General features: G+C 34.5%; 1 protein-coding gene across 11 annotated transcripts in view; it reads right to left on the bottom strand.

Moving 5' to 3' along the window:
• Positions 1–3,044: 3,044 nt before the first annotated feature.
• The window catches only part of TBL1XR1 (TBL1X receptor 1), a 186,860-nt gene continuing 175,001 nt past the window's right edge, over positions 3,045–14,903 (bottom strand). For all 11 annotated transcript variants that reach the window (XM_031663566.1, XM_031663564.1, XM_031663568.1 and 8 more), the window contains 2 exons: positions 8,705–8,806; positions 3,045–7,840 (listed from right to left, as the gene is read on the bottom strand). In XM_031663566.1, the coding sequence (XP_031519426.1) occupies positions 7,814–7,840; positions 8,705–8,806 (129 nt within the window). In that variant the 3' untranslated portion in view covers positions 3,045–7,813. The remainder of the gene's footprint in view (positions 7,841–8,704; positions 8,807–14,903) is intronic.

The following is a 14,903-nucleotide window of genomic DNA, read 5'->3' as shown; positions in this document are numbered from 1 at the left end:
GTGAGTTTTAAAGAATCTTTGAAGTGTGTATTAAATGGTGTACATCAGAATTGACTGTTGTATTTGTCCTGTAATTATGAATATTTTATTGCTCCATTGTTTGTAATAGTAAACGGTGAAAAAGTAAATTTACATTATAGGGGGCTAAATCTTGGTGTACAATAAAATCTGACCATTAGAAATAAAAATGTTTGGTAATACATACTGTGCTTTATACAACCAGGCACCATTCTCTAAAGGCTTCAGATACACTAACTTTGTAATCCTCATAACTCATCAATGAGATAAGTAACTATCATTATCCCCATTTTACAGACCAGGAAACTAGGACAGCAACTCCTTAGGCTAAGCAGCTAGTCTGGATTCATCCCAGGTAGTCAGGCAGAATTCATGCTCTATTAAACCATACAGTATATTCTGCATCTACAGTATAGGGAAATACTTATACTGTAGTATAATACTTATACTTAGTGAAATACTTATACTTAGGGAAATACTTATACATAGTGGAAAGGACAATGTTCCCTGATAATTTCTGTGAAAAAGTGAGTTTCTGAATTCAATGATTACGATCTCATCTGTATTTTTCTGTTTAAAGTATGTATTGAAAATGTTTAGAAGGACTTATGTCAAGTTGTTAACAGTAGATACCACTAAGGACTTGGTTGGGAGTTTGAAAATGAAAATTTATTATTTATACCTTGCATTTAAAATTCTTTAACCAGCATGTGCTCTACAGTAAATATACCACATGCCAGTGACAACCGCCTCCCACATTATCTATGACACAAAACCAAACAAGCATATGAAAAGAAACACACTTACCTTGTGCTACCATATTGGTCAATGGGTAGGACAACGGGTAGGACAAGGCATGAAAGATTCTAATGCACACTCCAAGTTAACCAACATCATTTAAGAAGTAGAATGAACTTACCGCTAACCGACTCTTGATTTATCAGACTTCATTTACTTCAACAACAAATCTGTCCAACTTCAGTTTATTCCCAACACACTGAAGTATTTCAACAAGTTTTATGTCATATTAAACTTAACTGAATTACCTGATGACTCTAGGCCATCCCAAATGGCAGCTCTTCATTGTGCTAGGAGTTTTAGCTATTCCCCCCCTCTACGGGGAAGCACTGTTCCTCATGGACCCAAGTTGGAAAATCAGATAATTGACCCGGTCCAGCAAGTGTATGTAAATTAAACCAATAAAAGCTTACGGAAAAGGTCTTGTTTCAGTAATGTGTAGATTTTTCAAAATCCCCTATATTGAATGTGAGAGATCCTGGAAGCGGATCCTGCTTTTAAAAGTCTGATTTCTGACTGTGACGTTCAATGTGACTAGATTTTTTAATGCAACAGTCTATTTGAGGTGCTCCGGCAGTACTTGTTTTCTCCAAAGTAGCCCGGCCCCGTGGCCATCCAACCTATGCTTTAGAGCTTTCTGGCAGCATAGCATCTCTTAAGGCAGCTCGTTCTGACATTAGATTAGTATGTTAGAAAGTTTTTTTAAAAAAAAATAGGATTGTGATACCTTTTTTGGTATAGATTCCACCCCACTGGTCTTAGTTCCTAAAATATAAATTGTCTGCCTAATAGATCATACAAATCCAACAACCAAGAAACATTAGTAATTGTCTTCTGTACTTTACTAAACACTTTGTGTTTAATATATTTTTAAATTGTAAAGAAATTACAAGGAACTCCTAAAAAAATTTAATACAAAAATATTACAAGTTAGGACAATTAATCATTGAGATGACATTTAAGCAGCATGCAGAAAAAGTAGCATAGGGTTAACATTTCACTGATGACAAAGCACTTTAGGTACAGTAGAGAAAAGCACCATAAAACTACCATCTATAGTGTCTTTTCCTCCACTGTGTTTTTTCAAATGAATATATTGGTAAAACAGTAAACTTTGATCTGATCTGCTATGGATTATACTAGGTAATAAATCTAATTCATTGTAAAGTATAACTGAAATTAAAAATAATCCCTTCTATTATTGTTCAAATTAATTTCAGCTTTCCCTCAAGTTTATAAGGATTCTAATCCTTAGGAATCCAACCCTTTTTGGAAAAGTATACAATGCGGGATATTATTAACAATCTATGCCATGCAATAAAAGATAACCCCTTGAAAATGAAAGCATGTCAGTTCTAACAACTGCAGTGGCTTATTTCTAGTAAAACATAAAACTATGCTTGCATTTATTTCTGTTTAATAAACAGGAAAAACAGAAGACCTGGAGAGTGTAAGTTCTTAAAAAATGAAAGAGAAAATATGCTCAATGATTCTTTTAAAAAAAGTCTCTAACTCTAAAGGAGTTGGTATTAATTAAAGCTAGAAGGTGTCTAGTTGTTTTTCTTATAAAGTTTGTAATAACAACTAGCTAAGAGAGAAAATGATTCAACTATAATTGGCTTGTTGTGAAGCAAAAAAAGGTCACTGAGGAAGCTGAGCCTCCTGTCCTAATCTTCAACACCTCTACACATTGTTTTGTGCTCAATCGTGTGGCTAAGCAAACAAATGTATCTAAGGTCTCTTTTAGTTTATGTGAAATAACGCCTTTTAAATACAATATTGATTTTTCAAAAGAATTAAAAATTACAATCCCTTAGCTGATTAGATGCTCTATTATACTTTAATAAAAATAGTAAATAACCCCTTCATTTAAAAAAATCTTATCTCCTGCAAGTAGTAGTAAAAATAGTAAAATTTGTAATTTTATTATGGGCTTACTTTAAAGTATATATCTTGGGAAACAATATGTTTATGAAAAACAGTGGTTTGGGTTCTGATGGCAGTTATAATCAGTAATACCAGTATGAGAGAGAATGAACATGTTATAGGTTATGAAGGCTAACTCGGAGCAAAAAGGTTTATTCTACAATAGAACACTGGAGAAGTAAAAGCAATTAAAATGTAAACAAGAAACTGTAAACAAGAATACCATCCCTCTCTCTTGACTAGTAAATAGGCTATACAAACTACATAGATATCAAAGGTTTTATATATGTACACAGCCAACATAATATCAAAATATATTTTATTCTGGACCTCTTTCAGATCTGATTCAAATTACAGTTGTCAAAGCAATACAATGCAAAGGGGAACTGCAACAACAACAACAAAAAAAAATGTGCCTAGAAAGGATAAAAGGGTCACTGGGGACAAATCATTGTGATGTGGAACCAAAATACATCGTAAGTGTAATTAACATGGTCCAGGACAGCATAGAACATCTATATCAGTCTTCCTTATACAATAATCATGAAAACTGAACAATGAAGTTCTTTAACATGTACAAAAAACTGTCATGGGCTGGTTTACACTTTTACAACAGTTTTAAAGTTAACTGGATAACTAAAGAAATGATGCAGACATTTTAATCCAGTGCTATAGGTAGGCTCACAGAATTAGACCCAAAGGATTTGTAAAAATAAAAATGGAAACAGTATAGCTACAATGTCAAAGTCAGGAAAGAAGAAAATTTACTTCTGTATTCAAGGATTACAGAGCTACAAAATGCAGTCTGCGTTTTTGTTTGTAATGAGATGGATAAGTACATCAGACTAGATACAACATGCAGAATGTTTTCCTGAACTTATCCAGAAATTCCAAAGAAAACATCATGAAACAACTTACTTAAAAACAAAAATATATGCCCTAGTTAATTCACCCTGCTTCAACACTGTCAACGTAAAGGCAGAAATAAAGAAAGCTATCAATACCTCAGAACTACTGATATAAGACATCAAATTTCTAAATCAGTGTATTAAAAAAGTGAACACTTCCTCTTTTTTCTCTCTTCTACATTTAACTAGAATCATGTTTCAAAAAAACTGATATTAAATGTGACACTTCAGAGCTACTACTGGAAGGAGTAATTCGTAACTTCCCTACCCTCCTTCCATCCCTGCTGATTCAGGAGAGGGGGGAAAAAAACAAAGAAAATAAAACGAAAAACCAACCAGGGTCTCTTGTAGATTTGCTGCTATTCCACAAAATGTTGGCATTTGCTGCCATGCCACAATGTTGGTCCACTGAAATAGGATTTCTGCGGAAACTGTCAACAGTAATTCACCATATGCAAGTACCATCCTTAGCATGCGACAATAATCACAGGTTCTGTAGAAATGTACAATGTGCTTAAGATAATGAAAATTGTAGCACTGCATTTGAGATTTGTTTCTCTACTTATCTAGTAAAACTTGTCATTTTTGCTCACTTAAGTATGATCATTTGTGATTCCTTTAAATAGCAAAAATGCACAGTCCTCTTTAGGCCTCTACTCAATAATAGTTTACATCACTCTTAACAAAATCATTCTACATAAACAGATAGCTCCTTAAAAATAGTACTCTCTCATTAAATCTAATTTGACAGAAAGGAGTTTAAGGGAAAAAGGAGTGCTTTGTAAGTGAAAAAGTACAAATCTTTGGCCTTTCTCTTGACATTTTCTTATGTCAAAAAGCAAAAAACCTTCATGTAATTCAATCTAGTGATTACTTTTTGCACCATAATTTGTTTTTTACACCACAAAAGGAGGCACTTTCAGTATCTGTAAAAGGTATTTAATCCTAAAACATACTTACCTAGAGAATAATTAAAACAGAATTCAATACACTCTAACATCTATTAGGAAATTAAGAGTTACCACTTCTAAAAGTCATTTGAAAGTCAATGATGTTACCTGGTCAATGGCAGGAAATAGGAATTGGAACAAATATAAGAACTTATGGGATTTCCTACACGGAGGCAAAAAAAAAAAAAAAAAAAAAAGATATTCCTTTATGTTGTTTAAAAGTGGCAGCTGCTCTTTCTTTATTCCATTTTAATCAATGAGTATTCATTCAAGTTTTCTTTTCTATATTTCCTTGTAAGTTTCTTACAGTAGCTTATACAACAACAAATAGCATAGAAAAACTACTGGATTCAATTGATCATCAGGAATAAGTTCTCAGAAAAACACAGGCGGAAAAATAAGCAAGAATCCCAAATACAGAACTTTACAAGCTGTGAAACTTGGTCTCTTGCAATCATGTTACTGCTCAAATTAAAGACAATCTTATTTCTGTCTATTGGAGCAGCATCGTGGCACATCAGCAGGCAATGATGATGTTGAGAACAGCAGCAAAAATAAACAATCGTATGCTCATGAAGAACCCAAGCCTACAAAATGGATACCTTTCAGAAAAGTGTATACTTAAAAGACCCAAGACGTCAGGATAATAAAGCTCTGTATTTATAATCTTTTATATGTCCTATTGTGGCTACTATGCTTAAGTAAAATAGCTAAAGAAAAAAAAACAAAAAAAACAAAAAAAAACAAAAACACCAGAAAAGATGACAATATAAAAATGTAGCTGTCTATTTTGGCAGCTATATTGCAGAATTTCTTGACTATCTTTTAATCAGCTGGGAAAAAGTCAATAACTGTATGCAAATGAATAAACTGTCCATATCAAAATACAAAAGTACTATCAATAATCACCTCTGACTTTCAGATTTAAATTCAGTGCAATTGACAAATGCATCGCTAAAGGAAAATGCAGCTTAAAAGATACTCAAAACATTTGTGTCTATTCCTGGGAGCACATTTTAAAATTATTGCACAGATTTTTTTTATTTTTATTTTTTTTAAACAGTAACAGAGGTCAACCACAGATGTGGACCTCCAGCAATAAAAGCAGGAATTCAAGTGCCAGATATTCAGCATATTAGGTTTCCTACGTAAGTCACATGGTAATATGTTCTAAATATCTCTAATGTGATCCAAAACCCTAAAAAGAGCTGGCACAAAACCATCGTGAATGACTGCCTCTCTGGATGTAAATTTTTAAAAATATTATTACAGTATCATAGTCCCCACTAACAACAACTGGGGTACATATAACAATGTATTGTGAAATTAAGTGTATCTATTCTCTTTACCAATAGCAAATGCTACCCTACCTTAGTAAAACGAAGACTTGCTTCAATCAATGCTGTTTTGTAAAAATAGCAAAGCAACAAATGCTGAAAATCAAAGCTGCATTACTTGGGTTAAATCAGTTTCTACCTAAACTTAGAACACAGGTTAAAATTTTAGTACTAAAAGGCCTCAAAATAATTAGTGACAGAAATAGTGTTATTAATTTGCTAAGCTCAACAATAAGCAATTCCTTAATTAAAATCTTTGAGATATAAATTTGATGACTATTCTCTTCAGAAATGACATACCTGGATTATGTTAATCATGACAAGCCTTATTAGTCACACATATAAACATGGCCTCATGCAATCATTTGTATATGTTACTCTAACTTGCATGAGCACAAGGTTTAATATCTATATCTTTAAGAAAATACTTGATATTATAAACAGAGTAAAAGACATGATATAGTAGTGATTACTGAAAAAAAAAATTAGCAGCTTAAATTGATCTATATTTGAAAAAACGTAGTCACAAGTACCACAAATGCAGAATCAGAGCAGCAGGAAGAAGGTTAGTGCAATTATATTTTCATAAAAAAAATTCTGAATCACTGCTATTTAAAAACACCTTGAAGCAAGTCTTTTGTTTGAGATTGTTTTTTAAACTAAGGTAGCAAACATTTTGCCATGTAATGGCAGTGTTATATGCCGTTATCTTGCTTTGTATAAAGAAAACAACATGAGAGATTTTTAATACTGGAGGTTGGTTACATTTACATATTTAAGCTTCTACACAGAATGATGGACACTTTGAGAAGCTAATCCTTATCCAGAAACATTTTAATCTCTTAAAAAACAAAGCAAAACAAACAAACAACAAAAAACCCAAAACTACTTTGCTCCTTTTCACAATAGTGCACACTTTTACCATAATTTAGTTATGGCTACAAAACATCAGAAGATTTTTTTTTTTTTAATGTATCTTCTCTATGGTAATTTAAAAAAAAAAATTGTGCCCTTCTAGTCTTTAATTGGCAGAAATATGTCCCAAAAAAGAAACTATTGCATTTAAGCCACATCACCAAAAAACAAAACAGAAAAAAAAAAAAAAAAAGCAAAACAAAAAAACAAAACCAACAGAGCATAATACCCTTTTACTGATGTGTCTTACAGATTGACATGACCAAAGTCATAGGTTTTCATTTAATTTCCAATTCCCCCTTCCACAACATGCACCAACTGAATATATGCTCTGGGAGCCATAAAATGTACCAAACATCTACCTCTTCAAAAGAATGCATTAAAATATTTTAAAGAATTTTTTGTTGTTTAAAAGGTGAAAAAAATATAAACAAGAAACTGATTCACTCCCTTACTTCATGCATCCATAATCTAAACCAAAAACAAAATTTTAAAGCAAGAACAAACTACTGCTGCAAGTTTCTGTAAGTCCATTTTCTCTGTACATACAAACTGCTCACTACTGAAGGGAAAAAAGAATATAATCCATGGTGTCTGCTGATTCAAAGGGGAGAAACAAGGCTGTCATTTAGTATCCAAAAACTGGTACATGTATGTTCTGCTTTTATAATGTATATTTTTCTCTCTTCTGTTTTTCATATCCAAAACTTCTAAATGCTATTTTAGGGGCACAGCAGATTAGATTCCAGCACTTGGTGAACAGAATTCACAAGCTGTGACAAAACTCTGTCATCTTCAGGGTGCAATTTTGTGTATATACACTTATGTATATATTTCTTTTAGATTTGGCTGTAGTGGACTGGCCATGGTTCAAGTGGGACTATAGCAGTACATGGGTCAGGGACAGTCATTTTGGCTATGTACACATTCATAGTCGGTCCATGGCTTCCAACTAGTAGCGCTATTTCCGAAGGTCTAATACACAAACCTGTAAGAAATTAGAATAATCAACCAGTGTATTCAGAATTTTATTGTACATTTTATGTTTAACTTTTCTATAGTACAATTTGAAATGTTTCTTAGTTCCAAGTTTATAAAATTGGTAAAGCATGATAATCATGGAAATGAGCGGTTAACTGACAGAAATTAGATTTAAGCAGGTCAAGAGAACAACCATGAGCTCAAACTATGGGGGAAGAACCATGGCTAGGATTTTTAATACTCTGTTGATTAAAAAGGTAGGAGAAAATGCTCAAAACAACCATTTCCTATCTATTGGACCCTAATGAAAGATATCACGTATTATATTCAGCTACAGCGTCAGTAAATAGCTACCCCTTTCCCATCTTCTGTTACTTCTGCAGCTTTGGAAGCCATATTTGCATTGTTGTAAAGACTTGGCCAACCTCATTCTGAAAATCTTCCAGTATCACACATTCCTCAACACAGGAACCAACTACCTCTAGTCCTGCCTTCCCTGAGCTAAAAAAAAAAACTCTTCTGTGAAGAGGAGAAGGAAGAAATACACATTAAAAATTTCAATCCTTCTCAGAATGTTACTCTGGTATACCTAATTTCATAAATGAAGGTTCACATTAAAAATAACTGTCCATTTCTAGATTATAAGGTACTCTTTTGGTAAGGACAGCCTAAATTTGGTTTACATTATTTAAATCCAACGCACATGAGAAGTTTACAGCCTCAGGAAAAAAAAAAAATCAGTATCATACCTTAAAATTCATTTTGAAAAAAAAAAAAAAACAAAACAAAACTTTGGTATCACTAACAATAAGCTGCATTCTGATGTGAATACCCACCCACACCCTCTTTGGAAACACTTTACTATACTTACTGAACCATCTGATGCACTGGCTCCAACTTTGTCTCCTGCTGCATTCCAGCAAACTTCAAAAATTCCACCTGTTCCCCTATAGCTGTGAACTAGAGCACCTGTCTAAAAGAATGAAAAACAAAATCTTAAAAATCACAATACATATTATAATAAATCCAAATGCTGAAATAAAAATATTACATGGCCTTATTTCTAGCAATCAAAGGAGGGACTTAGCTTCAACTATACAAAATAAGTTCTGAAATTCTAGAAGTGTAATATGATCCCTTTATAAAAAGATGATACCAGCCTGTTCTCAAAAGATTACTCACACACATATTCAGTTTCTCCAGTGTTGATAACCATTCTTGGCTAAGGTATCTGGTCTCTGACATAGCCAACAATAGCTAGAAGTAAACATTCAGTCTATCAAATAAGTTTTTGTTGTTGCTAAATGACACATGAGTCTAGTTAACATGTAAAGAAACAAAATAAATTCAGAATTTCTTTGACAGAACTTCTTAAAGAGAAGTATAACAAACTAATAAAGATAATTCCAGTGTAAGTCTGTTATTCACTCTATATTTACTGACCAGTTCCTAAGCTAGGGGATTATAAAAAAAGCTAAAATAATGTATGTACGTTCCTTTTTTATTTTTTTGGACAGAGTCTTGTTCTGTTACCCAGGCTGGATGCAGTTGTGCAATCATAGCTCATCGCACCTTCTAACTCCTGGGCTAGAGTGATCTTCCCGCCTCCACCTCCTGAGTAGCTAGGATTACAGGTGCATGCCACCATGCCCAGCTGATTTTAAAAAAATTATTTGTAGAGACAAGGTCTGACCGTGTTGCCCAGGCTGGTCTTGAACTCTTGTCCTCAAGCAATTCACCCACCCAAGCCTCCCAAAATGTTGGGATTATAAGCATGCACCACAGTTCCCAGCCAGATATGTACACTATTCTTGAAAGATGTTATAAGTTTAAACAAAAAACACAGGCAGGAATACTAACAATGTCATCATTAATTAAGCTGAATCATAAATGTAACAAAGTTATTTTATTATTCAGCTGCCACTGAAGAATTAAAACTCAGTACAAAAACATATTCTTCTATGAAACCAGTCAACATAGCAGGACAAAGATCAGAGGTCCTGTTGTGAAAACTCAAAAATGTGCTTCAGGTGTTCTGCCCCGACAAATCAGAAAAGTGACCTCTGCAGCTTTATGGTAACCTGAAGTCAAGCTAGAGGTGGCAGATCTACGTAAAACAACATGGCAACAAATCATGCACTTTGCAAATATCTCCCATTCAGCCTATCCAAGATGACAACTAAGCTGGAAGAATGTTTGACCAAGTTTTCCTCTTCAAATTTAGCCTGGTAACATGGCACAAATCACAGAATCACAGATGCACTGGTACTGACACATTGCTACCGATTATCAGGCTGGGAAGGCCCAACTGCTTTGTTTACTTAAAATTTCTCATAATTGATGAGATTAAGTTCAAGTATAGCAGGCTTTAAATATCTACGTTAATGAGAAGAGAAAAAAGTAGAAACAACAAAATCTAAAGTTTGCTGAGGTATAAAAAAAAATAAAATCTATAGTCAACCTACAGACATTCAATCTATAGTCAACTTGAGATGAAAAAAACAAACAACTTTCTTTTAAAAGCACTTACCAATCTCTAAGCTTGAACTGGGCTATAATGAACCAAAACATTATGGTCAACAAGGCAGAGCTAAGACATTTAAAAAGGCCAATGGCTTGGATCGTCGGCATCTACCTCAAATTTGTATGTATGCTGGCACAAGACTTCTACAATTTACTCATCAAATGCTTAGGCAATTCATCATGCAAGAAAGGGGAAAACAAAAAACCTAGATGTATATATAACAATAGGATAATAACTTTCTCCTGCACTGAAAATCCACTATTTTACTATTTTCAAACTTTGAAAAAGTAAGACTTTTGGTACACAATAGTGAAAACAAAATAGTATCAACAGTTGGTCAAATGCCCTTAAATGTCTTGTTGTATGTTCCATTAGCACTCTACAGTTCTATGCCCAAATTTCATTAAAATTGATTTTGTCACAACGGACTAAATGAGTTCACTGAAAATGTTCTAAATGTGAGCAACACCTAGTATATAAAAGGAATATATTTTTTAAAACAGGTCATTCACAGTAACATAAAAACCATAAGGTACCTCAAAACACATTAGGAAAAAAAGATCCTCAGAGAAATTATAAAACTTCACTGAAGGAATAAAAGACAAATAAATGGAGGTATAACATATTTATGGGTGATAAAACTCAGTAACAATTTTCCCTAATTTCACCTATAAATTCAAGGCACTTATAAACAAAACCCAAAATTGTATGCTGTTTTGGAAATACGGATGACTAAAGTGGCAAGAACAGAAAAAGTTTTGAAGAACAATAACAAGAGGGATTTATAAAGTGAGAATTGTTAAAACTGTGCTATTGATTCAGATAAGGCAAATATACAAATGGAATAACAAAGAAGGTATAAACAAATCGCATATACATGAACTGGGTGTATGAAATAAGTGGCATTATGAAAACAGAAAGGGGACAATGAATGGTGCTAAGACAACTGACTGCCCAAATGGAAATATCTGTACCTCACACCATATATAAAAATCAGTTCCAAAGGGGCTAAAAACATTAATGTAAAGGAATAAAACTTAGATACTTCATGAAAAAATATCAGACCTCAGTGATATCTCTAAGGAAAAATGAATTAAGCTATTAAAAAAAAAAAAAAAAGCCATCAAAAAAGAAAGATCCAGCCAGGCACAAGGCATATGCCTGCAGACCCAGTAGACACAGGATGCTGAGGTGAAACATCTCTTGAGCTCAGGAGTCCAGCCTGGGTAACACAGCAAGACCCCCATCTCTAAAAACAATTAATTTTAAAAAGATAAAGATGGCCGGGCGCGGTGGCTCAAGCCTGTAATGCCAGCACTTTGGGAGGCCGAGACGGGCGGATCACGAGGTCAGGAGATCGAGACCATCCTGGCTAACAAGGTGAAACCCCGTCTCTACTAAAATATACAAAAAAACTAGCCGGGCGCGGTGGCGGGCGCCTGTAGTCCCAGCTACTCGGGAGGCTGAGGCAGGAGAATGGCGTGAACCCGGGAGGCGGAGCTTGCAGTGAGCTGAGATCCGGCCACTGCACTCCAGCCTGGGCGGCAGAGCGAGACTCCGTCTCCCAAAAAAAAAAAAAAAAAAAAAGATAAAGATGAATAGCATCTAAACATTAACATTAAAAACTTCCACATGATCTGCGCATGGTGCCTCATGCCTGTAATCCCAGGATTACTTTGGAAGGTCAAGGCAGGTGGCTTCCTTGAGCCTAGGGGGTTGAGGCCAGACTGGGCAACATGGCGAAATCTGGTCTCTACAAAAAAAATACAAAAATTAGCTGGGTGTGGTGGCATGCACCTGTGATCCCAGCTACTTGAAAGGCTGGTGTGGGAGGATTACCTGAGCCCATGAAGGTCAAGGCTGCAGCGAGCCTTGATCTGCCACTGCATTCCAGCCTAGGTGACAGAGTGAGACCCTATCTCAAGAGAAAACAAAACAACAACCAAAAAACCCCACAAACCATGTACATGATAACACTCCACATGAAGAAAATGAAAGAAGGTGGTACTGGGAGATCACTGAAATCCATATGACCAGGAAGGATTAGTACCCAGAATGCATAATGAACACTAATCAGTATAGAATATAAAAAAATTGAAAAACGGTGGTGGTGGTGAATTAAAATGCTGAAGTCCAGCTGTATAACTATTTGAAAAGATATTTAAACTCATTGATAATCAAGAAAATGCAATTAAAAAAAAAAATGCTTCATATCCATGTAATTGGAAAAATGTTTACCAGTCTGATAACCTAAGGATAAAGGAAAATGGGAAATCCTAAATATTGTAATTGGAAGTGTAAATGGGTGTATGCACATTGAAGAGCAGTTTGGCACAAGCACATAAATATACCCTATGGGCCATGATTTCCACTTACAGGATATGCCATGCACCGGTGTGTGTATGTGTATACATACATATATAAAAGCATTCTCATAAAAGAAACTTTCATTCATGTGCACAAGGAAACGTGTAAAGATGTTTCAGCAATGCTGTATATTTTCAAATCCCCCAATAGGAAATTAAATTTGAAAATTAATATATTCATATTATGAATAGATTAATATATTAATTATATATTATATAATATATTCATAACATGTATATATTAATGAATATATTAATGTATTGTAAATAATATATAATGAATACATTAATATATTCATATAACACTCTGGAATTGTCTAAATAAATCATCATTCTAGAAATACAAGTATTAATGTGATAGTTCAAAAAAGTGGTAAAAAACACTAGCTTGAAAAGATATACAATAGAAAATTCACAACAGCATGATTAATTACAATTTTACCACAGAAAATAGTAGTATATATCATTTATCATGGGAATGACAGGCACTCTCTTCAGGATTGCTATAGCCTCTAGGAAGGAAGAGGAAAATGGAGATGAACACTTTATCTGTATCTACAACATTTTATCAGGTAAAAATAGGAAGGAAGAGATTTACAACAGTGTGGCAACATGTTCTTATCAATTAAATCTGAGCAGTAGGCATATGAGTGTTATATTATTTTCTGTTTGAAATGTATAATTATTAAAAGTGAGAATCAACAAATACTAACTTGAAAATATGTCGAAATTATATTATTTAGATTTAGATTCACTTTCACCAGCTCTGTAACTGTTGTTCAGTTTAAAAAGTTTAGCTGGGTGAGGCCGGGTGCAGTGGCTCATGCCTGTAATCCCAGCACACTGGGAGGACGAGGCAGGTGGATCACCTGAGGTCAGGAGTTCAGGACCAGTCTGGCCAACATGGTGAAACCCCATCTCTACTAAAAATACCAAAACTAGCTGGGTGTGGTGGCAGATGCCTATAATCCCAGCTACTCATGGGGCTGAGGCAGGAGAATCGCTGGAACCCAGGAGGCGGAGGTTGCAGTGAGCCGAGATCGCGCCATCACACTCCAGCCTGGGGGACAAGAGCGAGACTTCATATTTAAAAAAAAAAAAAAAAAGGTTAGTTGGGTGCATGATTAGTGTCTTCCCACAAACACAAAGTTAAACTAAAATTTAGGAAAGAGTTTTTAAAGCATATATATCATAGTTACAGAATATATCCAACACAGGCATATATTCATGAAGACAGAAAATATGGGAGTAGAGGTAAGGAAGTAATAATAAAAATTAAAGCAAAACATTTTTATTTAATTATTTTTAATATTTTTTTTTAGACAGGGTCTCACTCTGTTGCCCAGGCTGGAGTGTAGTGGTGCGATCTTGGCCCACTGCAACCCCCACCTCTGGGTTCAAGCGATTCTCCTGCCTCAACCTCCCGAGTACCTGAGACTACTGTGTCATTACGCCTGGCTAATTTTTGTAGTTTTAGGAGAGATGGGGTTTCACCATGTTGACCAGCTGGTCTTGAACGCCTGACCTCAAGAGAACTGCCCACCTTGGCCTCCCAAAGTGCTGGGATTACAGGTGTGAGCCAACATATGCAGCCTAAAATTTTATTAGAAGCCCCAGCATAGTGGCTCATTCCTGTAATCCCAGCACTTTGGGAAGCTGAGGTGGGAGGATCCCTTGGGCCCAGGAGTTCAGGGCCAGCCCCGGCAACATAGAAAGATCCTGTCTCTATTTAAAGAAAAACAAAAATAAATATTTAAAAATTGTATTAAAATGTAATGTAAGATTCAGGCTTAATAATCATTTGTTCAACTAGCAAAAGTCTGCAACCACATTACAAAGGGTTTAGTTTTTAGTCCATAAAGTTCTGCTAGAAATCAAAGACAATGAATAACCCAGTTGAAAAGAATGGAAAAAAACATGGTCAGTCACAGAAAAATTAACAAGTATGCTTAAATACATAAAAAAAAATTCCTAATGTCATTCTTAAGAAAATGCAAATTTAAAACTATGCTGAAATACCATTTATCACCAAAGGATAGAACTGTGAGGTGAAACATTTTTTTATATTGTCAGTGGTAGTGTAAAATGAAAAAAGCACAATGCTTTTATTCATAAAAAGAAGTTAGGAAAAAATAAAAACTAAGAAAAATTGTTACCAGCAGGAGAGGAAGACAGAAATG

This window comes from Papio anubis, chromosome 2 (assembly GCF_008728515.1).
Source record: "Papio anubis isolate 15944 chromosome 2, Panubis1.0, whole genome shotgun sequence".
Lineage (NCBI taxonomy): Eukaryota > Metazoa > Chordata > Mammalia > Primates > Cercopithecidae > Papio > Papio anubis.
This window is presented reverse-complemented; position numbering and strand designations above follow the sequence as displayed.